The 21,790-nt window shown below is 48.1% G+C and overlaps 3 protein-coding genes and 1 long non-coding RNA gene across 4 annotated transcripts; 2 read left to right on the plus strand and 2 right to left on the minus strand.

The window, feature by feature from the left end:
- The first annotated feature begins 4,958 nt into the window (after nucleotides 1-4,958).
- LOC127299215 (protein ELC-like) lies at nucleotides 4,959-6,420 on the plus strand. Its single transcript, XM_051329149.2, has one exon. It carries the CDS (start codon nucleotides 5,037-5,039, stop codon nucleotides 6,255-6,257), a length of 1,221 nt encoding a protein of 406 aa, XP_051185109.1. The 5' UTR covers nucleotides 4,959-5,036; the 3' UTR covers nucleotides 6,258-6,420.
- Nucleotides 6,421-7,264: 844 nt separating this feature from the next.
- LOC127299214 (putative leucine-rich repeat receptor-like protein kinase At2g19210) lies at nucleotides 7,265-14,288 on the minus strand. The gene is made up of 12 exons (XM_051329148.2): nucleotides 13,767-14,288; nucleotides 13,488-13,681; nucleotides 12,195-12,694; nucleotides 11,913-12,051; nucleotides 11,701-11,772; nucleotides 11,407-11,478; nucleotides 11,253-11,333; nucleotides 9,115-9,281; nucleotides 8,802-9,037; nucleotides 8,610-8,736; nucleotides 8,145-8,213; nucleotides 7,265-7,954 (listed from the first exon to the last, which is right to left on the minus strand). Exons 1-12 carry the CDS (start codon nucleotides 14,286-14,288, stop codon nucleotides 7,269-7,271), a joined length of 2,865 nt encoding a protein of 954 aa, XP_051185108.1. The 3' UTR covers nucleotides 7,265-7,268.
- LOC127299216 (uncharacterized) lies at nucleotides 11,947-12,224 on the plus strand. Its single transcript, XR_007850360.2, has 2 exons — nucleotides 11,947-12,075; nucleotides 12,172-12,224. It is a non-coding gene; the product is annotated as an uncharacterized lncRNA (long non-coding RNA).
- A 4,190-nt stretch (nucleotides 14,289-18,478) lies between the features above and the next one.
- LOC127304639 (uncharacterized) lies at nucleotides 18,479-19,885 on the minus strand. The gene has a single exon (XM_051335264.2). It carries the CDS (start codon nucleotides 19,781-19,783, stop codon nucleotides 18,806-18,808), a length of 978 nt encoding a protein of 325 aa, XP_051191224.1. The 5' UTR covers nucleotides 19,784-19,885; the 3' UTR covers nucleotides 18,479-18,805.
- Between the last annotated feature and the right edge of the window lie 1,905 nt (nucleotides 19,886-21,790).

Below are 21,790 nucleotides of genomic sequence, written 5' to 3' on the forward strand. Positions count from 1 at the left end.
CTAACCGAACTCCTTACTTGTGATTTAACTGCCTGTGAGAGTCTTCGTGATCGAGTTAGTTGTATCCTCATATAGGTTGTTTCACCTAGTTTGCATTAGGCTCACCTTTATATTCCGCAAAGCCTAATCTTGCAAAGAAAGAATTAAAAACTGTAGAAACCTATTCACCCCCCTCTAGGTTTACCATCTCTGAACTTTCAATTGGTATCAGAGCCTGGACTCTTATTAAGGGCTTCACCGCCTTAATTAAGAGTGAGATGGAAAAACTATTCGAGGGTCTAGATGACGACTCTAACCTTTCGGTTAAAGAAATGAAATCTATACTCTTGGCATATGATGCCGAGAAAAAGAAAAAGGAGGATGAACTACAAAGCCAAATGGTAGAAATGACTGCCATGCTTAAGAACCTAACTGTTGGTGGAGCTCCTAGTGGGGCTTCGGCCTCTAAGGAAACCTACCATGAAATGAACCATGACTATCCCAAAAACACTTCAACCATGCCTCATATAAACCATAGTGGGACCGTTCCCCATTTTGATGGAACTCACTTTCCACATTGGAAATCTTCTATGGAATCTCATATTCGCAGCTGCGGTGTGGAGCTATGGGAGATCATTCTTCATGGATACCGGGAGCCACAAGATCCCGTTCGGTTGACCTCCACCGAGTTCTACAACCGTCAACTCAATGCCTCCGCACGTGACAAGATTAGAAGTGGCATCAATCGCAAGTTCCTTGATCAAGTCAATGACATTGACTCCGCTAAAGAGTTGTGGGATCGAATCGTAGTACTCCAAGAGGGAACCGATTTGATCCAATCAGCTCTTTATGAGACCGCAAAGCAAGAGGCCCACCAGTTCATGATTCGTGAAGGAGAATCCGTGGCCGATGCCTATGCAAGGCTTGGTGCTCTTAGAGTAAGGGTCAAGGGACTTGGAGTTGAGAAGTATGACGACGACTTCGAGATGAATGAAGGATTCATAAAGTCCAAGGTCATTGCTATGATTGCTGTCAAGCAAGAAGACACCAACCTTGCACTCAACTTGCAAATCATGACCAAGAGTGCTGATCTGAACTCTGATGATCTAGTCTCCTATGTGGCCGCCAATGAAAACATGGCCAAGGCAGGAAAAAGGCTCATGGCAATGAACCGTGTTGATGAAGCCTCACACAACCATGAAGCGTCACACAACCTTGCTCTCAAAGCTAGATGTAATTCATGCAAGTTTACATGGGACTTTGGTTCATCATGACTTAGCTGTCAATGCTCCACGGTCCGGAACAAGAGGGTAGACGGCCCTTTCCAGCGAAAGCTTGGCGGGTGCAGTGCCATGATGTCCCACATTTTCAGAAGGAGGTGTGGTGTCACCCATAGTCAGTAGTCTAGGACTCTAGGGTACCTATTGGGGGTGTGGCTTCTCTTGTTCTTGTAGTTATTAAGAGACTAAGAGGGTTTTCACACCACTTTGTATCGATCACATGCTCCATAGGGAGTTTTATTACTCGTCCTTTCCGTTTCGTCCGCGTAGCTTTATTGATAAAATGGGGGGAAACCCTGTTCCAAGAATTAATTATAGTAGATGTATAACTCATATTTCGTTTTTAGAAAATACGGGGAGCATCTTCCTGGCCTATGCATCAATTCATGTATAACTCATATTTTGTTCATTCGATTGATGGTCAGAGTACAGAGGAGTCTTAGCAACCCTGAAATCGTAGGGCATATCTACATCTCACATTTATTTGTGATTTACTTAATATACTTCCTCCACTTGTAAATATAAGGCGTTTTAGAAGTTTAAACTCTCAAAACATTTTATATTTAGGAACAAAGATGTAGCACACGAGATTTGATGATTCATACACACGGTGAACTCTCGTCGTTAACTATGCGCCACATGTAGAAATAATCATTCCACTAGCATTGGTTTTTGTAAATGGTAGTAGTCGCTTGGAGTCAATGTAAAATGGTAAATATTAGTCAAGTAGCAACTCGAGTGCAGCAGTGCAGCACCGACTGGACCATCGGTCAGTTGTTGTGCCACGGAACAGGTACCTTCACCTAGCAATCAACATACCCATCCGGCTCCTCCATCGACCTCAGTGAAAGACGCCGGCATGCACGTACGTCGCCGCCGCGACATGGACGCGACGGACCACGCTACTTCCGGCGGCGACGTCGGAAGCGACGCGCCACCGCCTGGAGCCCTGGGAGATCTCCACATCATCCGGCAAAACGCTTACGCCTCTCTCTTTCCCGTGACGATCGACACAACCACCTGAAACGCCTTTCCAGGAGGATCAGGCGGTAAGAAAGGTGAATTACTTCCAGTGGCTGGGATCTCTACCGTGAGCGCCTGGCATTCCTTTTCTCCGGCTAGTGCTCCTGCGATGGGGATGCGTGAGGCGCCGGCCGACAAGCCATTCTTTTTCTGCGCGATCGACAAGTCATCCGATCGATCGATCGCCGCCAAAAGGGGAAGATTAGGGCGAGAATTAAGGAGGAACTGTGGGTGGAGCGAGAGTCCAGGTTTTGCTTCTTAATCCCGATTTGCGGAGCGGCTAGTGGCGAAGACGACGGCGATTAGTGGCGATTGATGGGAGATTGGATTGGATGGAGCCCTGAATTGGAAAAGGTAAAAACCGAGTGCTAAACCCTAGTGGTGGACTGGTGGGGGTCAGAGTGTTCTTTATCACCCAGTTGTCTAATTAAGGTACGGGGATGTGTTCCTCTGAAATTTGAATTTTCATGAAGAATTTTAGCCAACCCATGCATCACGTAGGTGCCACCGTGCCAATCCATTCAGCCCCAAGGCATTTTGTTAAAGCACCTCTAGTGGGCATTTTGTAAACCCTAAACCCATATAATTTTTTTTTGGCGCGTAAGCATTGCTGCCGTGTGGCTGTTAGATGCACACGTGTGAGTGTCCGATACTTTTTTTTTTCGATAAAGGAGCGTTCGATACTTGGATCGGTGGAAAGCAGCACACGCACCTAGCTAGTCTATATGGTACCATGTGACGTGGCAGAAAATATGTAAGCGCACTCCGTTGTTGGCACATACTACTTGAGCTTCGATCTGTTGCAATCAAGGTTGCAATGGCCGCACGCCAGCGCGTGTGTGACTTGTAGGCTTACAAACAATGAACACTAAACATCGGAGAAGACGCGAGCGCACCATGATGTCGACATGAGACCACATGAGACCAGTATTAAGGCGTCAACAGATTGTCTCGGTGGCCATCCTCAAGTTGTTTGATGAAATGCCAACCTTGACGGGGGTGGGGAGGAGGAGGGTTCTTAGTTCATCTCTCACCTCTTATGCCGTCGTCCATGCTTGATAGAGGAGCGGGGCTATGGAGCGATAGGTGGCAGAGATAGTCGGGATGGCACATAAACAGACGACTGGTGTTGGGGCAGTGGCGGCACACTAGGGTTTGGTTGCGGTGATGGGTCCGTGTAACGGGAGGATAACATCATGCTGGGAATCGTTGAGCGTGTTTGGGTTAGCAAAGCAGTTGTTCAAGGTATACTTGTCCATACCCAAAGCGGTGCCGAGCTAGACTTCAGACCATGCCTAAAAACGCTAGATGTTGAAACCCCGAGATCAAGGGTTGGGCCCAAAAATTAGGCTCAATATTGACTTGAATACACAAAACCCTGGCGGGCCTCAGGTCTTGAGCTGGTCCACCATTTTAGACGACTCGTACTCCAAGCCCGAGCTCGGCCTAGTCGAATGCAGGTCTGGTCCCAACTCGATTGCATTATGTGGCCCAATCTAGGATTTTCAGGCCGGGTCGGGTCAGACGAGCTACTATGGCCGGGTTCAGTTGACGGTAATAGTGGTGGAAGGGTTTTGTTCTACCTTGGCTAGGAACATGGATATATTGATTTTTTATAACATGTATTCCACTGTTGTTATTGAAAGAGGGACACCTAAACGAGAGGAGTGTGTGACACTAGTTTGAAGAAGAATTTGTCATCTTCACGACTACTAGGCTGTCCTGCTCTCACCCCATATGCGACCCGAAGGCATGGGATCATTCAGACGGTAGGGAGAGGGACCCTCTAGCTATGAAGACAAAATTAGAGAGGGTCGTATTTTAAGGAGCCGGGTAAATGTCGAACACGCCCTTGCTTGAAGAGGGGGGATCGTAGAGGAAATGTCAATCTTTGGGAAAGTTAGCATAGAGAGTCTCCTGCATGAGACACTCTAGGCGGGAGCCTGATTTTTTTTATAGCTTTTACCATCCAACGCAGTGTGCAAGTGTATTGTGCATGTATTCCACAATACTTTTCGGTGTTAGACCAGCCACTATGTAAGAGAAAAGCGACTCATAACCTTCTCTCTCTTCCTATCGAATCGGTTCTATACATAGCAGGACAACAACTCATATATGAGCTGGCACATGATGTAACTCAAATAGTTGGTTGGCCTCTTTCATGCAAATGTGAGACCTAGCCGTAAAATTGTGACAGAAAGAAGGATGCATGTTTGCATGGGATGTGAGTAGAGGGTCCCACTACCAGTTCCATACATAGCGGCATACACATAATGGTTCCAAACTCTGACACAGATCTTTTTAAACCGACGCATAGTACATGGTCTTGGTCTTATGTGTCTTCATGTTAACATTAATATGATGTGTTCTTCGTGGCCCACTGGCTACGCCAAAGACTAAACTAAATACATGATACAAGCATAGACTAAAAAGAAGGAAATATACTTCATGTTTTTTTTATCTACTCCTATGATGATTTGTGAAAACCCAAGGTTTAGACATTATTTGGAGTTTTTTTTTTGTTTATATAAGTTTCTCACGAATTTCTATTCGACCTCCGCGCTATTTGAAGGTGCAGGGTATGGGCCAAACCAGGTAAGCAGCCTGGCCTAAAGTGCTCTCTCGACTGGGCCTTTCTCAGCCCATCTGTGAACACCCGTTCTTGTCTCGTCTCCGGCGCCGGTGCTTCTCCTTCCTCCGTCTTCCCTTCCCACCCGATCCGAGCCGAAACCCTAGGATTTTCTCTCCGATCCGATGGCTCCTTCTCCTTCGCCGGCGGCGGCTAGCGACGCGCAGTACGCGCAACAGTTCCTGAACACGGCGCTGTCCCAGCGGGGCCCCTCGGCGCTGCCCTACGCGGAGGACGTCAAGTGGCTGATCCGCAACCACCTGGTCGCCCTCGCCGGCGCCTTCCCGTCCCTCCACCCCAGGGCGGCCCTCTTCACCCACAACGACGGCCGCGCCGCGCACCTGCTCCAGGCCGACGGCACCATCCCCATCACTCACGCCGGCGCCGTCTACCACCTCCCCGCCGTCCTCTGGCTCCCCGACCCCTACCCGCGCGCCCCGCCCCTCGTCTTCCTCTCCCCGACCCGCGACATGCTCATCAAGCCCCACCACCCGCTCGTCGACCGCTCCGGCCTCGTCGCCGGCGCGCCCTACCTCCGCTCCTGGGTCTTCCCCTCCTCCAACCTCCTCGACCTCGCCAGGTCCCTCTCCCACCTCTTCAGCCTCGACCCGCCTCTCTTCAGCAGACCCACTCCTCCCAATCCTCTTCCTGCCGCCCCCTCCTCCTCCTCCTCCTCGATGAACCCAGCCCCCTCTCCACGCCCCCCTTCAGACTACGCATCCCGCCCATACAGCTTCCCGGCCTCGCCCCAGCTCGCCGCTCGCCCCCCGCCCACCGAGGACCCCGCCGAGGTCTTCAGGCGCAACGCCATCGCCAAGCTCGTCGACACGGCCTACGCCGACGCCGCCGCCCTGGGTGCTGCACGGGCGGCCGAGGTCGTCGCCCTCTCCGCCGTGCAGGCCGAGCTGCGTGCCCGGGGGGAATCCGTCGACGGCGGGGTGCGCAGGATCGCCGAGGAGATGGAGGCGCTCGAGCGCCGTCTTCAGGACGTGACCATGGCCACCCATGTCATCGAGGCCTGGGTCGCTGAGAACCGCAAGGACGATGGAGACACCGAAGCGGAGGGCGCAATCCAGCCCGCGGACGTGCTGTCCAGGCAGATGCTTGACTGTAGTGCAGCTGATCGGGCGCTCGAGGACGCCATTTATGCACTCGACCGGGGCGTCCAGGAAGGCTCCGTGCCGTTCGACGGCTACCTCAGGAGCGTGCGTGCGCTGGCGCGGGAGCAGTTCTTCCAGCGCGTCCTCTACACCAAGGTCACTAGGGAGCAGCAGCAGCAGGCGCAGGTCGCTAGGATGGCCGCACGGGCTCCGCCACAGTATGCGTCCTATGACCACCAGGGATAGGTCAGTATACATGTTGCTTTTCAATCGATTCCATCCATTGTAAGAGTCACTCACAGTGTAAAGTTCAATACCGGCGTTGGTGTGTGCTTAGCGAGATTATTTTTCTGGTCAGGATGATTACTGAATATGAACAGATGGATGGTGTCATGTGTCCCAATAAGTACTTTAGTAGTTGAGAGTGCAGTTCATTGTGTTGTATTGGGTTATTGAACTGGCAGTACATATCTCAGTTTTGTTCTTTACACTCAAAAGAAAAGAAAGAACTATTCGGTGGTTTCTTGAAGAAGAAAAAAATAAGACAAACCATCGCCTGCTGCATAAATCATAATCCTGAGATTATTGTGACTTGAGTAGGTATCATGAGTGGATCAGCATTACGACCTAGATTTGTTCCACTTGGAAGATGTGACTACAATACAAGTATTTCTTCTTATTCCAGACTTGTCAACCTCAAGTGTAATAAATGAACCCACCCACATTGTAGTAGAACTTTCTGATACACCTGAAATTGAAAACCATGGAAGGTGGACGGCCTCTTAGCCCAACCCAAATTCACATCCTGTAGAGCCTGCTTGGAATGGTTGTAAATTTTGTGTGGCCAACCCAAATTCAAATCCTGTAGGCTGGATTAATCACTCTGTTTTATTTTGCGGGTATAAATCAATGTCTCGCCCAAGGGGCAGGGGGCTTCTCCCCCATGGTCTTGTTTATGTTGTTCCAGAAAAAGAAAATAATGGAAAACTGAACAAGGTTGTGGGTTCTTCATTTTTTTCTTCTTCTATCTGGCCGAATTTGTCTCAGTTTTTCGCAATTACCGATCGAGTTATTAACAAGTCTAGTTCCATCTGAAATAACTACCAGTTCTCACACTAAGTTCACAACCTTAATTGTGTAGTCCACAGAGCTCCAGGATTAATTATCTGATTAGTTACTCGCTTAAATTACAGGGCCACAATTTTTTCTGATGCATCCAAACTTATGTACAAACCATACAAAATTGAACGGTTGGTCTCATCTTGGTACTGGACCTGTGTGAGTTGGAGAGTCATCGCCAACCTGTCCCAACTCAATTATGCTTTCCTGCCTCAGATCACTTGCTTGAGCATCGCTGTGTAAGTCGGCACTTGTTGCATTGAGATTATTTGTGCTACTAGTGACTGAGCTGTAGCTGCCAATTCCACGAGACACCTCCAGCTCCAGACACTCCTTGAGCTCAGCTACAACATCTGCCATTGTTGGTCGTTCCCGTGATGGCTGTTCTTTGCACCGCAGTGCCAGCTCCGTAACCTTCCAGACTGAGTTGACATCATACTCCTTCCCCATCTTTGAGTCAGCAATGCTTTCGATGTTACCCTCCGAGAGCTTCTGGCGCACCCACGTTGCAATGTGGATGCTCTCGGTATCACTCGTGGAAACTGCTGGTGACTGACCAGTTATAAGCTCCAGTAGTACAACTCCAAAGCTATACACATCACTCTTCTCACTGAGGTGGGCTGTATTATAGTATTCAGGATCAAGATACCCCAGGGTACCTGCTGGTTGGGTAGTGATGTGGGTCATGAACTCATCGGCAAACACCTTCATTAGGCCAAAGTCGGATATCTTTGCCTCTAGGTCAGCAGATAGCAGGATGTTCTTTGTCTTCACATCCCTATGGATCAGTGGTGGCTGGCAGGATTTGTGTAGATACTCCAATCCTGTATCCATGAGACCATGATCAGTGGCCAGTAAGTTGATAACAATAGGTTAATCATTAAGTGAGAATAGCCAAATTGTCCGAGGCTTAAGGTTTTGCAGGCTTAACCAGTATAAGTATCAAATCATCAGTGATGCATTTTTGCTACTAAATTTTAATTTCTGGTGTGCAGTGTGCATAGTCATGCAAACCTTGGGCAGAGTCGAGAGCAATCTTGAGACGTCGATGCCAACTTAGGGGTGTAGCAAGAGAGGCCTCTCCTGTGACAGAGTATCACGAAATATGACTAAAGAGGTTTGCGCAGAAAGTATGATTTTTAAAGTAAAAAGTATCTGATTTATTAGTGTAGTTTGGCAATAATTTGTATGTAGCAGGTGCGCTATTGAGGAAAAATTGCCTGCTTTGTCCACAATTCTGTTAATACTGTAGTCTACACATGAGTATGCCATTCACAATTCAAAAAGAATGTAAAGCAGTTAACTCACATCTTCTAGGAAGTTTGTCTTTGCTTAAACTGGCTTCCCTTTTTTACAGTTATGCTGTGAGCGTAGTAGTGAGTTTAAACAATGGACACTAATACTTAGTATCGAGGGAAAGGTTATATTGAACTAATGCGTAAAGTTTAAAGGTGAATTTTCAGGGAGAAACTAACATACCTCTTAGACAACCCTCTAGATCTCCTCCATGCATATATTCATAGACAAGGGCCAGATGTTTCTTGTCCTTGCAATAACCAATCAAGGAAACCAGGTTCCTGTGGTGAACTCGACTCAGGTGTTGAGCCTGCAATTTGCAGTAAGAAGTCTGCTTTAAGTAAACAAACGATAAACCTCAAGTTCACAGCCTACCTCAGACTGGAACTCTTTATCCCCTTGAGTTGATGTTTGTGAACGGATCTTCACAGCAACTGGACTTTCATTCTCCAAATAACCTAGATAAACAGCACCAAAACCTCCTCGTCCTATTTCTTCTCTAAAGTTAGCTGTGATGAGCTTCAGCTCCTTGTAACTGAACTGTCTGTTCTCAAATATGTTAGACCTCTCCCTATGGCTATTAAGCCTTGCGTTGTTTTCCATCCATGTATCTGCAATCAAACCTGATCTTATATGAGTGAGCTTTTATTACTGTGGATTTACTGGTTTCCTGGATGAAAAATGTTACCTTGTTTATTTCTCCTTCTGTGAAGGATAAGAATCGCACCCACAAACAGCACAGTAGCTACAGCTATTGGAACAGCTACTGCAACGACGAGTGTCCTGTTCTTTTCCTTGCCGTCTTGAGCACATTTAGAAGCACCATTGTCACAGATATTTGCATTGTTATCAATCCTGGCATTTATATCAATAATTTCTGAATAGTCAAATCTGGAACAATAATATGCGGTGACTATACTGCTTATTTAAGTCAACTAGTAGTTGTTTCTTCCTTTTAAATTCCTTGACCATGAGATATTATAGGAACTATTTCACAATCTTAATAAAAATAATCTCTTTGGAGATTGTACTGGATGAACTATGGTCTGTTGAGATTCGCCCACGGATCAATCACATAAAACTAGACTAACACACACACGCAAAAAACTCGTGGCCAGGGACACGTATCGTGCCCTTCTTTTTCTCTTTATTTCTCAACTTGCGGTTACAACTTCACGCTAGACCTGTATATAAAGAACCAAGACCTAGCTAGAACCTGCCGACCCAAACTTGGACACGCCTATTCCTAACCGAGCTAGACTCTGAACTGGACTAGTCCTAACACGACACGGACAGACTCAGATCCTAGTATACAACCAGCTTAGGAAACTACCTAGGAATCCTTGCCTTAAACTACCAAGTTGTGAAACACACACAACTAGCTAGCTATGACCAACACTAGGACTTACACGTGGTAACTAAACAAACTTTGATCAAGATTAAGCTAACAATCTCTTCCTAATCTTGATCGACGACTTTTGTCTTCGGTGCTTTCTCTGATCTTGATTCCTTGCATATCCGCGTCTTGTCTAAGTCTCGCTCCACGACAAGTTTAATTGGCTCTCCCCAATTTTGACTTGGCGAATTTACGGAACAATTCAAACATGATCCGGACTACCCAGCCACGCTAGCAACCGTGGAACACACCGTCCACCCTAGCACAATACATGCCGACTACCTCGTGGACTACACCATCCACTCCAGCCTCATGTAGAGACAGGTCCTCATTAAAGAGACTCCCCTTCACTGGTTTACCGCCCCCTTCACACTTGACATTGATCCTCTCGTCGAGACACATAGACGAGTTGGTTGAGGCACGCTGACAGCTACCCGCTATCGTCTTGTTGCGTCTTCGCCCATGGTGATACACCTCACCTGTGGACAGTCCCTCAACCTCCACACGCTTCAACTGCAACGGATCCTCACAGAGACAAGCACTTGGACACAACGACGACTCACAGACTCGACGACGACCGCACGTGTAGACGTGCGCACACTTGACTCTTTGACTCATCGGACTCCTCCGAAGACGACCTTGACGAAACTCCCGGATGACGATCTTGATGAGACTCCCGTACCGCACCTTGGCACCACCTCTCCATCAACGATCATCCACCTCCGCCTCGCCGACAATAACACCCCGCCGCCCCTTCCGTGTCGCTCCGCTGAGCAACAATCGCCCGCAGCCATGCTGACGACAGCTTGCTCGCCGTCTCCACCCGGCCGCTCCGCCGAGCAACGGTCGCCTGCCCCGAGGCGCTAGTAGGGTCGCCTCCCCGGGGCAAGCGTTGCTTCAAATCTTCGACCTCGCTCTGATACCAATTGTTGAGATTCGCCCACGGATCAATCACATAAAACTAGACTAACACACACACGCAAAAAACTCGTGGCCAGGGACACGTATCGTGCCCTTCTTTTTCTCTTTATTTCTCAACTTGCGGTTACAACTTCACGCTAGACCTGTATATAAAGAACCAAGACCTAGCTAGAACCTGCCGACCCAAACTTGGACACGCCTATTCCTAACCGAGCTAGACTCTGAACTGGACTAGTCCTAACACGACACGGACAGACTCAGATCCTAGTATACAACCAGCTTAGGAAACTACCTAGGAATCCTTGCCTTAAACTACCAAGTTGTGAAACACACACAACTAGCTAGCTATGACCAACACTAGGACTTACACGTGGTAACTAAACAAACTTTGATCAAGATTAAGCTAACATGGTCTCACACATTATTATCAAAAAGAAATGAAAAAACTGTTTGAGACATTTTTATCATTTTTTTCTATAGTATATAAGTTGCAAGTTAGTTAAGCAAACCTTAATACAAGAGATCCATTTTGATGCTTTTGCAGTAGAGCTGCAGGAATTGATCCACTGAGTTTGTTGCTTGACAAATCACTGTGGAAACATATGTGTTAAATATACTAGTGCTACATATTGTAAAGTGAATGAAGCAAAGAGGTATACTTACAGGTATGTGAGCGATGGCATTTGCGCTAGAAATTCAGGTATTGGTCCAGAAAGGTTGTTATTGGACAGGTCCCTGGAATTACAATTCTTATGAAAGTTCTCTAACAAGTATAACAAATAATCTACTGGAAAAATTTAAAGATATTTTTCTTCAAGTTTTATAGTGAAATTAGCTGCTAATATTTTTTTTTTCAAATTTTAGCTGCTAAATTTTAGAAGGTTACGAGAACCTGAAGGTGTTCTTAAAGCTATAACTTACAAGCTTAATGTGCTGTATGATGATATTAGCACTTACAAGTATTGGAGGGATCTTAGATCACCGAAAGATGGATCAACTCCACCGTTCAATACACTAGATGGCAATTTTCTGCACCAAGTCCAATGGTATATTAATACTAGGATATGGAGGATATGAAAAAAGCTTTATTCTTAATCTTTCAGTGCAAGCATGCATTCACAGTTGTTCCGCACTTTGCCATTAGTTCTGTTACTTTTGTAGTAACTTACAAAGCTGTAATCGATGCAGGGCCAGATGAAGAATAACTGCAATTCAGGCCATCCCAGGCAAATGCTTTCGGTGCACAAGGATCACCCATCCAGTTTTTCTTCAGCATGTACGTCGTGCGAATTTCCATCATGGCTTTGGCTGTTAATATGGAAAAAGGAGAAGGTATTTCTGAAGCTCCACTTTATGCTATCCAGAACAAATAATACAACACTGTTGGACTTTTAATCTTAACCCCAATTAAGATCATTGACAATGCAGCACTGTGTTGTAGTGTTACATACCGTCTCCATTGTCCGTACCAAGCTCAGTCATATTCCGCACCGAGTATATCTCGAACGCGTTCAGGATGGGCGGGAGCGTGGCATCTGGCGTGGCGACAAGTGAGACAGCGTGCTGGCCTGACCCCTGAACCACCACCCTTTCCACAACCTCTGCAGACAGGTACTTTGGTGTGTAACTCCGGCTGCCATTCCATGAGGCGCCGTCGATGAGGATGTCGAATCGCCTCAGCGCGTTTCCAGGCAACTGTTGCAGCTCCGCGAAGTATAGCAGCAGAAGGTATGATGTGCTGCTGTTGTCATTGATCATGGAGGGGTCTGGGCTCCATGACAAGTCGAGCTGGGTACCGTTCACTGGAGTGGCGGCGCTCTGCATTACCACCGTAGGCACGTTGAAGCTGTTGGAGTTTGAGACATCAACAGTGTCCGCAGTTGTTATGTTGGTCCATGCAGTTACATCGCCGTAGGACTGCCAGATACGGTCGTGTTGATCAAAAGGGTATCTGTTGGTAATGAACGGAATCTGGTGTGAGAAAATTGCTAAGAATTGCAAATGGCGTGACCACTACAGTTAGCAGAATTCTGCAAAATCGCCAGAGTAGTATATTGGTTGACAAACTTGATTCTTGAATGACCATAAAATGGCACATTTGGTTTGGCGTTACAAAAGGTTGCCATGTCATTGTACTTAGCAGCTCATTCAAGAATTGAAGTGCAAAAAAAAAATTTCTTGTGAAAATTTTGCCTATTAGAACAAGCTGGTGGTCAATGGCCATCTGTCAGTTTGACCGCATTTCAGGGGGTAACTGCATGTTAGTGTCTACTGGGACCTTGAAGTTGTGATAATATTAAAAACCTTGTGTTGTAAAAAATGAAAGTATTCTACCCCAAAAATTAACAATATATAATCTGTGTTTGACACTGCTAACCTATCTTCCAGTGTGGCGTGCATAATAAATTATAACGTAAGCTATGTACTAGATAAATTAAAATGCAGCATGAGCTCAGCATGAACATGGTAACTTCCTCGTGTCTCCATATTACACAGTAGTATTTTAAAGCTTTTACTGTGTAGTTGTGCAAGAAAAAATGTCGATATAAATGGAATTTGGACCTCTATCTTAATCATCACTGGAAGAAATTTGTTCATCTAAACGGAAAACAAGGAATGGTGTCGTAAGCTGGAATGGTGTGTTGGCTGTGAGCAAAGAAGTCAACATGACCCATTGTTTTACGTTAGGAGTAATCAGCAGGCAACTATAATATGCATCCGTGGTCATCACCGGCCGGACTCACCTGTATATTCTATAGGAACTGGCCGGCCGCCAGAAGTGGTACCGGTTCAAGGCGAATCTCGCCGCCGGCCGGCGCAGGCTGAGCAGAAACATCGACTGGTTCACGGTGGCCTCCGGGTACATGGCGGCCTTGAGCGGCCGTAGGTCAAGTCCGGAGATGAAAGGCGTACCCTGCCCTATGTCCACAAGGCACACCTGCAGAAGTAATTGTCATCGAGTTTCATGCACCAACTTGAAAGTTTAAATTGGCAAGTCTGTCAAGAGGTGTAAACAAACACACCTGCAGGAAGTCGGCCGGCGACACGGTGACGGCCTCAAGGATGACAGTGTCGTCGGCGGCGGTGAAGTTGACGGTGGCCCAGGGGTTGACTCCGAGGTGGAGGTGGAAGGTGGGCAGCGTGTTGGACGAGTCGTAGTTGCCGTAGTAGAAGCTGCACCTGACGATGTACCTGGCTCCCGGCGAGAGCCCCTGGAGCGTGTAACAGCTGCGCGCCCTGGCACCGGCACCGGTGGTGGGGAAGTAGCGGACGTTGAGGTAGCGCGGCGCGAGGTCTCGGTCGCTGTAGGGCGGGTTGATGCCGGCGTTGGTCCCCGCTCCGGCGTCGACGAAACCGGCGTCGGAGACGTACCTGAGGCCCCGGGTGGACTCGTCGGGGTAGCTGGTGCCGTTGGTGATGCCGCAGTCGATGCTGATGAAACCTAGAGCGTCGGGCTGGCCATGGCCGGGTGACACGGACCATAGCAGGAGGAGGAGGAGGAAGAGTAGCAGCCGAGGACAAGGTGTAGCCGTTGCTGGCGCCATGGCTGCATGCACGTTGCTGTTTCTCTCCTGATGAATGATGTCCTACCGTCTTTAGTGAAGTCAAAGCCTCGTATACTTGGGCCGGCTGGCCGGCCGGCGAGAGGTTGGTGGCAAAGTTTGGTTGGGCGCGCCGCTCCGGTGATTGTGCTTGCAGGTCAACGTCGTATGTGCGTTGCATGTGTTGAAGTTATCCGCGGCGAGAAGGACGGGGAATTTCGATGGTGTAGCTGCTCACAAGTCAGAAGTCAACCGAAAGGACGTTAATTTAAGATACCAATGTATCTACAGCTAAATGTTATTGTTCAGATACATCCAAATCTAGATAAAACCAAGTCAATTTTTTTTGAACAGAGGTAGTATAAGAGAGTACCGCAACTACCCACTACGGAAACCGCTGTAGTGTGTGACAGACTTTGCCGTGTGCCACATAGACTGGAACACAGACAAAAACATGATTTGCCATGTTCCAACTAACCAAACACACGGCAAAGAACCGGCATGGCAACATTCTGAAAAACACACGGTGAAGGAAGTAGACAATGGTAAAGGTCTAGAAATACACATGGCGAGAACTAGCACACGGTGAAGCCTAGCTAAGCACACGAGAAATGTTTCAGCGTGGCAACCACTGGAGACATGTGTCCGCAATGATAGCATGAGCTGTTACAACGGGGGCTCTTCTTTGCCGTGTGTCACCTAACGGACACACAACAAAGATTCAAGGGCCACGTAGACTTCCTCCTCTTGCTCCTTCCTCCTTTCGCTTTTCCGTGGCTAAGTTGTTTTTGCAAAATAAGTATCAATATATCTAAGAAGCTTACAATTTTAAATGTTGTAGGCACAACCTTCGTTTGGATCCAACAATATGCCGCTTGCTAGGTTGGTAATCAGGAGTAACCCCCGCCGACATCTCATATGGCGGGTCCACATATCTTTGACAATCCGAATTTGGCTAGAAAGCTCAGACTCTAGGTTAGTTCTCCTACACTTGTGCCTCGCGCACTACTAAGTCTCTTTCATCTATTTTTTCTTCATAGTACTTGTGAAAATTTAGCCATAGATTTTGAACTTGGAGTTCTCCTATGCTGTTGTGCCTCGCACATATGTCTGTTTACTTGTCGTGTTTACTAGCATGTGACTCACTTGTAGAATTTCATCCCATATAACTTGTTCATAGTGCCATTGCTATGTTCCTTTACTTGTTCCATTTTAATTGTCACATATATGTCCCTTTACTTGTCTCGTTTCCACTTGTAGAATTCCATGCCATAGAACTTGTCCATATTGCCATTGCTATGTTCCTTGTCTCATTTTAATCGTCGCATATATATCCTTTACTTGTCCCATTTACTCTCATGTGACCCGCTTGTAGAATTCCATGCCATTGAACTTGTCCATGTTGTGAATCTCATGATTTTGCTTTTGAACTTGTAGTACTTCCATGTTGTGGCCTTCATGTGCATCAAGGACGTTGATCTTTGCCATTGTGGCCATCACCGTGTGGAGTTTGTGTCGATGGACTTGTTTGTATAATGTTTGATGCAATGATGGACTTATAAACTTGTTTGTACCATATTAATTTGCATCATTTGTTGTCCTATATTCGCGAGTCAAGTGAAAATACTGTCAAACGCTATATATCATTTGTTGAAATGCAGGGTTGAAACAAAAATAAACAAAAAACTGTGAAAATTGGACCTTTGCTGTGTGTATGCATACTGCAAAGAAGCCAAATGATTTTCGCTGTCTGTATACAAACGACAGAGGAGATACATGGAAGTGGCATGTGCAATCGGAACGTGCCTGGTCGAACTGGGAAGGGCCTTTCCCTGTGCCAGTCCAGTAGACACACGGCAAAGCCACAACCTTTTGCAGTGTGTCGGCCCAGTTGACACACAATAAAGAAGGGGCACACGTGGCACTGTGCCGCCGTGCGTGACACGGGGAACACGGCTCAGTTTGAATCTTTCTCGGAGCGCCTCGCGCCAAACCGTCAAGTCCAGTTATCTGTGCCGTGCACACGAAAATACACATGCCAAAGGCTTTTGTTGTGCACACGACAAAAATTCTTTGCCGTACCAATCTAGACCGTGTACATTTTTCCGTGTGTCGACACATGGTAAATCCTTTGACGTGTGTGTCTACAACATGGCAAAGTCGTGATCTCCGGTAGTGACCTGGGCAACTGCATGCAAGACTGAAAGTACTGACGAACAAGTAGAACCCACTATGTGTGTTGGCGGGTTACGAAGCTTGAATGTAACCCGCGGGACCCGGTCTCGGCTTGGGCACCAGGTCGACATAGAACCATAAAAAAACATGCTTACTCGAAGAATGAATGATTTTTCCTGATCCCAATTATTTGATCAACTGTTTGGAATTTTTTTTTAACTAGAAAGCTTTGTGGCAAGTACTGAGTTCTCTAATTCTGTTTATCATTTTGACACTACCCACACTCTTTTCTTGACCGCCGGCAAACGTAGGTGAACAAGAGATGAGTTAATTGCAAAAAACCCACCACAATTGAGGTACAAGTAATAACCAGGTAGAAAAAACCCACCACAAATTGCATAAAATGTTAGGTGTTTGACACATTTACCCCAATAAAACTTAAACAGAGTTGACTTAAGATAAACCTACATGATCTTGTGCATATAGATGGAGGAAATATTCTTGTTAGCACATAATATTGTGCTTGCATTGCATTGGGAGGTTATATTGATGGATCGCAGCCGCACCCGCACCCCATCTCCTCCCGCACTCGCGCGGCGGCGCCGCGCCGTGCCGGGCGGCCCCCCAGCGACTCCCCTCCTCCCGCCGCCGCCGCCTGAGGCGCCGCCGGGAAAAGCCCTAGAGGCGTGGCAGCGGCGGCGGACTTCCTCGGCCACGGTATCCGTGGGGCGCGGGTTCGCGTCTCCGGCGGCGGCGATCCGCATCGGGCTGTCGACGGCAGTGCCATGGAGCGGTGGAGACCAGAGGAGGGAGAGGATCTCCATCATTTGGCGGGCGGTGGCGGTGGTTCGGGTCCGATCTGGGTCCTGGCGGGCTCGGGTGGGCTGCGATCTTACTGCTGCGGTCACAACGATGCCGGCTTCGTGCAGGCTTCTGGGTTCGTTCCGAGGCACGAGGATGCCATGAGCGAGTGTCCTTGGCATGGTGGTGGCGGCCTCCTCCTTCGTCGGAGGTGGTCGGCTGGTTGCTGGGGTGGCGGATCACGAAATCCGTCTACTCCGGCGATGAAGATCTAGTCAACGACGAGCTAGCGGTGAAGAGGCCACCGGTGAAAACCACGCCCTGACATCGTTCTTCGCGGATGATGGCGGCGACTATTGGCGTTGTTCCCTTGCGAAGGCATCATCTTTGATGGCCTCTACGCTGGCTCTTGCCGAGTTGGGTACTAGCGGCCATCGGTAAAAACCGTGCCACGATTGGCGGGTGATGGCGGCGTTAAGCGTCGCTTCCTTCTTGAAGGCATCATCGTCACAGTCTGCGGCTACTCACTCGTGCTGCTCCGGGGGAAACCCTAGATCCGGGTCTCCCGGATCGGATGATGACGGCGTTTCCTGCATCGTTCTACCTCTTAGGGCATCATTTTTGGAGCAGCGGCTGGATGGAGGTGGATCTTTGGTGGGGTGGTGTTCATCTACCACGTTGACGTTGATGATTCTCGGCGGCGTGGAGCTCCAGGGTATCAAAGACGGGCGCGGACTGCAGGACACGTGCAAGATGGTGGAGCTGTCTAGCGTCATGGTGACATCGACGGCAGGTCTGGCAAGGTCAATGTTGTGATCCCTCTTGAAGATGGGTGCGAGGAAGACAGCGGTAGAGATTTCTATGGCGTGTGTGTTGCCGTGCGCTGAGAGTCTGCTTGACTGGATGTGCTTCTCACCTGCTATTGGGCGGCTTGGGAAGGCATTTGGTTGTTTGGATGATGTGAGTTGGTGTATTGTCACCCCCTTCATCCCTCTGTAGGTTTAGCAAGGTGGCATCGAGTTTGATCTTTTGTATTGCTCTTGTAAGATATTGCGAATAATCTAATAAAAAATCCATGTGTATCATTTGAATGCAGAAGCTGGGGCGATTTTTCTCCATTTCGAAAAAAAGGAACGAGCCAATATCAGCAGTACAGCCATAAAAATCAAGCAGCAATAAACGAAGTATTGTAGCACATAATTATACAAGCATATATAGATCAACAAGCGTAGTAGTATATATGTTTTTATTGATCGTGATAAACACACGAAAGCTGGTGGTACATACAAGATTTGAAAGCGTAAATCAACAAGCACACTGGCCTGGCGTACATGGGGACATGGGGTCGCCATGCTACATGCATGCTACACACGAACACGTACACACATAAGCACACATAGGCTGCAGGTAATATATATTCTTATCGAAGGATGCCCTGTTATAGTGTTATTCAACCATGGATTAGGTAGTTATGGTAGCATGTCCATACGTGGCATGTTCTGCTTGCTTGGTCCCTCGATTCATGCAGAGCTGAGCAGCTCAGCTCAGTTGAGGGGCTCGCCGGAGCCAACGCGACGTGCATACACCGACGGCTTCGACTTGGATGGTCCGGGATGAGGGTTGGGGTTTGGTTGCGGTTTAGGCGTTGGCTTGGGTTCCGGCTTTGCTGGGGTGGTCTTGGGCTTGGGTTGTGGTTCAGGCTTTGGGGTGGCCTTGTCAGACTCAACATCCTCTACCGGTGGCTTTGGCTTGGACGGTCCCGGTTGAGGGTTTGGGTTTGGTTGTGGCTTAGGGGTTGGCTTGGGGGTCGGCTTGGGATCCGGTTTTGCTGGGGTGGCCTTGGGCTTCGGTTGTGGGTCGGGCTTTGGGTTTGCCTTGTCGGACCGAGCATCCCTTACTGATGGCTTTGGCTTGGATGGTCCTGGCTGAGGGTTGGGATTTGGCTGCGGCTTAGGCATTGGCTTGGGGGTTGGCTTGGGATCCGGCTTTGTTGGTGTGGTCTTGGGCTTTGGTTGTGGTTCAGGCTTTGGGTTTGCTTTGTCGGACCCAACATCCTGTACCGGTGGCTTTGGCTTGGATGGTCCTGGCTTAGGGTTTGGGTTTGGATGCGGCTTAGGCGTTGGCTTGGGATTTGGGTTTGCTGGGGTGGTCTTGGGCTTTGGTTGTGGTTCGGGCTTTGGGTTTGCCTTGTCAGACACGACATCGTCTGAGTATAGTGGTGGCTTTGGCTTGGACGGTCCTGGCTGGGGTTTAGGCTCTGGCATTGTAGGCGTGGGCTTCGGCTTCGGCTTTGCATCGTGGTCTGGAGTTGGGTGGGGCTCGGGCTTTGCAGGTGTGGTGGGCTTTGGATCTGGTTTAGGTGTTGGCTTCGGGTATGGCTTTGGCATCGGCTTTGGTGAAGGCTTGGGGTCAATGAGCATCCCACCATCGGCGAGGCTAGGGTCGTCCGCCGATGCCACAACGAGAACGACGAGGAGGAGAGCCAGGTGAAAACTCAACGACAGTCGGCCGAGAAACCACATCTTAGAGAGTGTTTTGGTGTAGCTCACTAGCCTGCTGATGTTTCACAGGATCAATGTCTACCAGTGGTGTTTTCTGTTGTGTTGTGTTGTAAAATGGCATGGGGTTTGTAGGGGATTTATAGCCACGCCCAGCCAAGTAACGTCAGACGTGTGTCCGGCCGTATCTCGTCGATCGGATGAATCATGGGTACATCCATGTAAAGGGCATGTGTGTCCGATGTAACCATCCACTAGCTTGCGGCTTGCGACACGTCCCCGGCCATTGTTTTCATTTTCAACTCTGGACGGTTATAAAATTTGAGAGTGAATCATTACTGATTAGAGTATCGGGCCTAACTTCGCCACAGCAACACATGTACTCTCCAGGCCGACGGTGTGGACCTATGCCGACGGCTAAAGGTCGGGGCCGTCGGCGTAGTCCACGGACGCCGAGGGCTGTCGAAACACCGTCGGCATAGCTCCACCTATGCCGAGGGTCACCGTCGGCACCACTTAACCGTCGGCATAGCTACAGGTACGCTGACGGTCACCGTCGCCGCAGCTTCCGCCGTCGGGCTTCCACGCGCGTTTGCGTCTGCAGTCGGCTCGCCGTTTGGTCCCAGAGCTACGCCGACGGTTTAACCGTCGGCATAGCTACTGCCGTTAGGGTCCGTCCTAGTCTAGCAACTCCAAGATATGCCGACGGTATACCGTCGGCGTAGGCTCAGCTTTTTTATTTTGCATAGTTTTTGCTAGTTCAATGGTTTGGTTTTTTCTTAGTAATTTTTGTATGCATGATACTTAATGGAACTTTTTGCTTGGTTTTATTTTCTATGTACTTAGTAATGTTTGCATGCACGATTACTTTATATGTTGTTTTACCCTGAGCACTAGAGTTAATCTAGAGATATGGTTTAACTAGTACACATCATTTTATGTGACCTAGTACTTACAAAAGTCCGTTTGGTCAACTATATATCATTGGAGACCGGTCAAAGGGGTTGATCTACAGGGATCCCGGATTAGGGTTTCGTCTACCGGGGGGAATATTGAGGTAGGATGGCCTAATTATTGGTACTACATATTCTTATGACCTAACACAACACAAAGTAATAGAAAAGTATATGGTCAAGTATCATTGGAGGTCGTTCAAAGGGGTAGATCTGCGAGGCTCCTGTATTAGGGTTTCGTCTACCCGACGTTGATGATTTCTGCATACATGGGCTAGCACTTGGTAAAATCCAGGATCTGTATGTGGAAACTTCTGCTACGGCTCAAACGGAGCCTATTTTATGGTAAATGATTCCCAACCTATGGTTTCCATGTGCATATGTTCTAAACAAACCAAAGCAAATAAAGAAGTCCATTGGTAAACTCTCGCACGGAGAAAGCTATAGGGGTAGATCTGCGGGGTCCCCGTCCTAGGGTTTCCCAAGATACATATCACCGGAGCATCGTAATCGCTGGAAAATTTGCATCTGTCCCTAACATATGTGTTCAAGTGTGATGTAAGGTTCGTCCAACCTTGCATGTACCCGGTGTTGACGATTTCCGCATACATGGGCTAGCACTTGGTAAATCCAGGATATGTATGTGGAAACTCCTGCTACGACTCATCCGGGGCCTATTTTATGGTAAATTATGCCCAACATATGGTTTCCATGTGCATATGTCCTAAACAAACCAAAGCAAATATAAAAGACCATTGGTAAACCCTCGCACGGAGAAAGCTATAGGGGTTGATCTGCAGGGTCCCCGCCCTAGGGTTTCCCAAGATACAGATCACCGGAGCGTCGGAATGGCTGGAAAACCTGCATATGCCCCTAACATATGTGTACAAGTGTGATGTAAGGTTTGTCTAACCTTGCATGTACCCGGCGTTGATGATTTTGGCACACATGGGCTAGCACTTGGTAAAATCTTCTGATCGTCAAGGAGCTTCATACGCATTTCATCCTACTTCTTCGTCTCCGGGATGGATGTGGTCTTTTCGAACCGTTCGGTGACTTCCCATCCGCAACTAACAAC

Source organism: Lolium perenne, chromosome 5, assembly GCF_019359855.2.
Source record: "Lolium perenne isolate Kyuss_39 chromosome 5, Kyuss_2.0, whole genome shotgun sequence".
In the NCBI taxonomy this organism is placed as follows: Eukaryota; Viridiplantae; Streptophyta; class Magnoliopsida; order Poales; family Poaceae; genus Lolium; species Lolium perenne.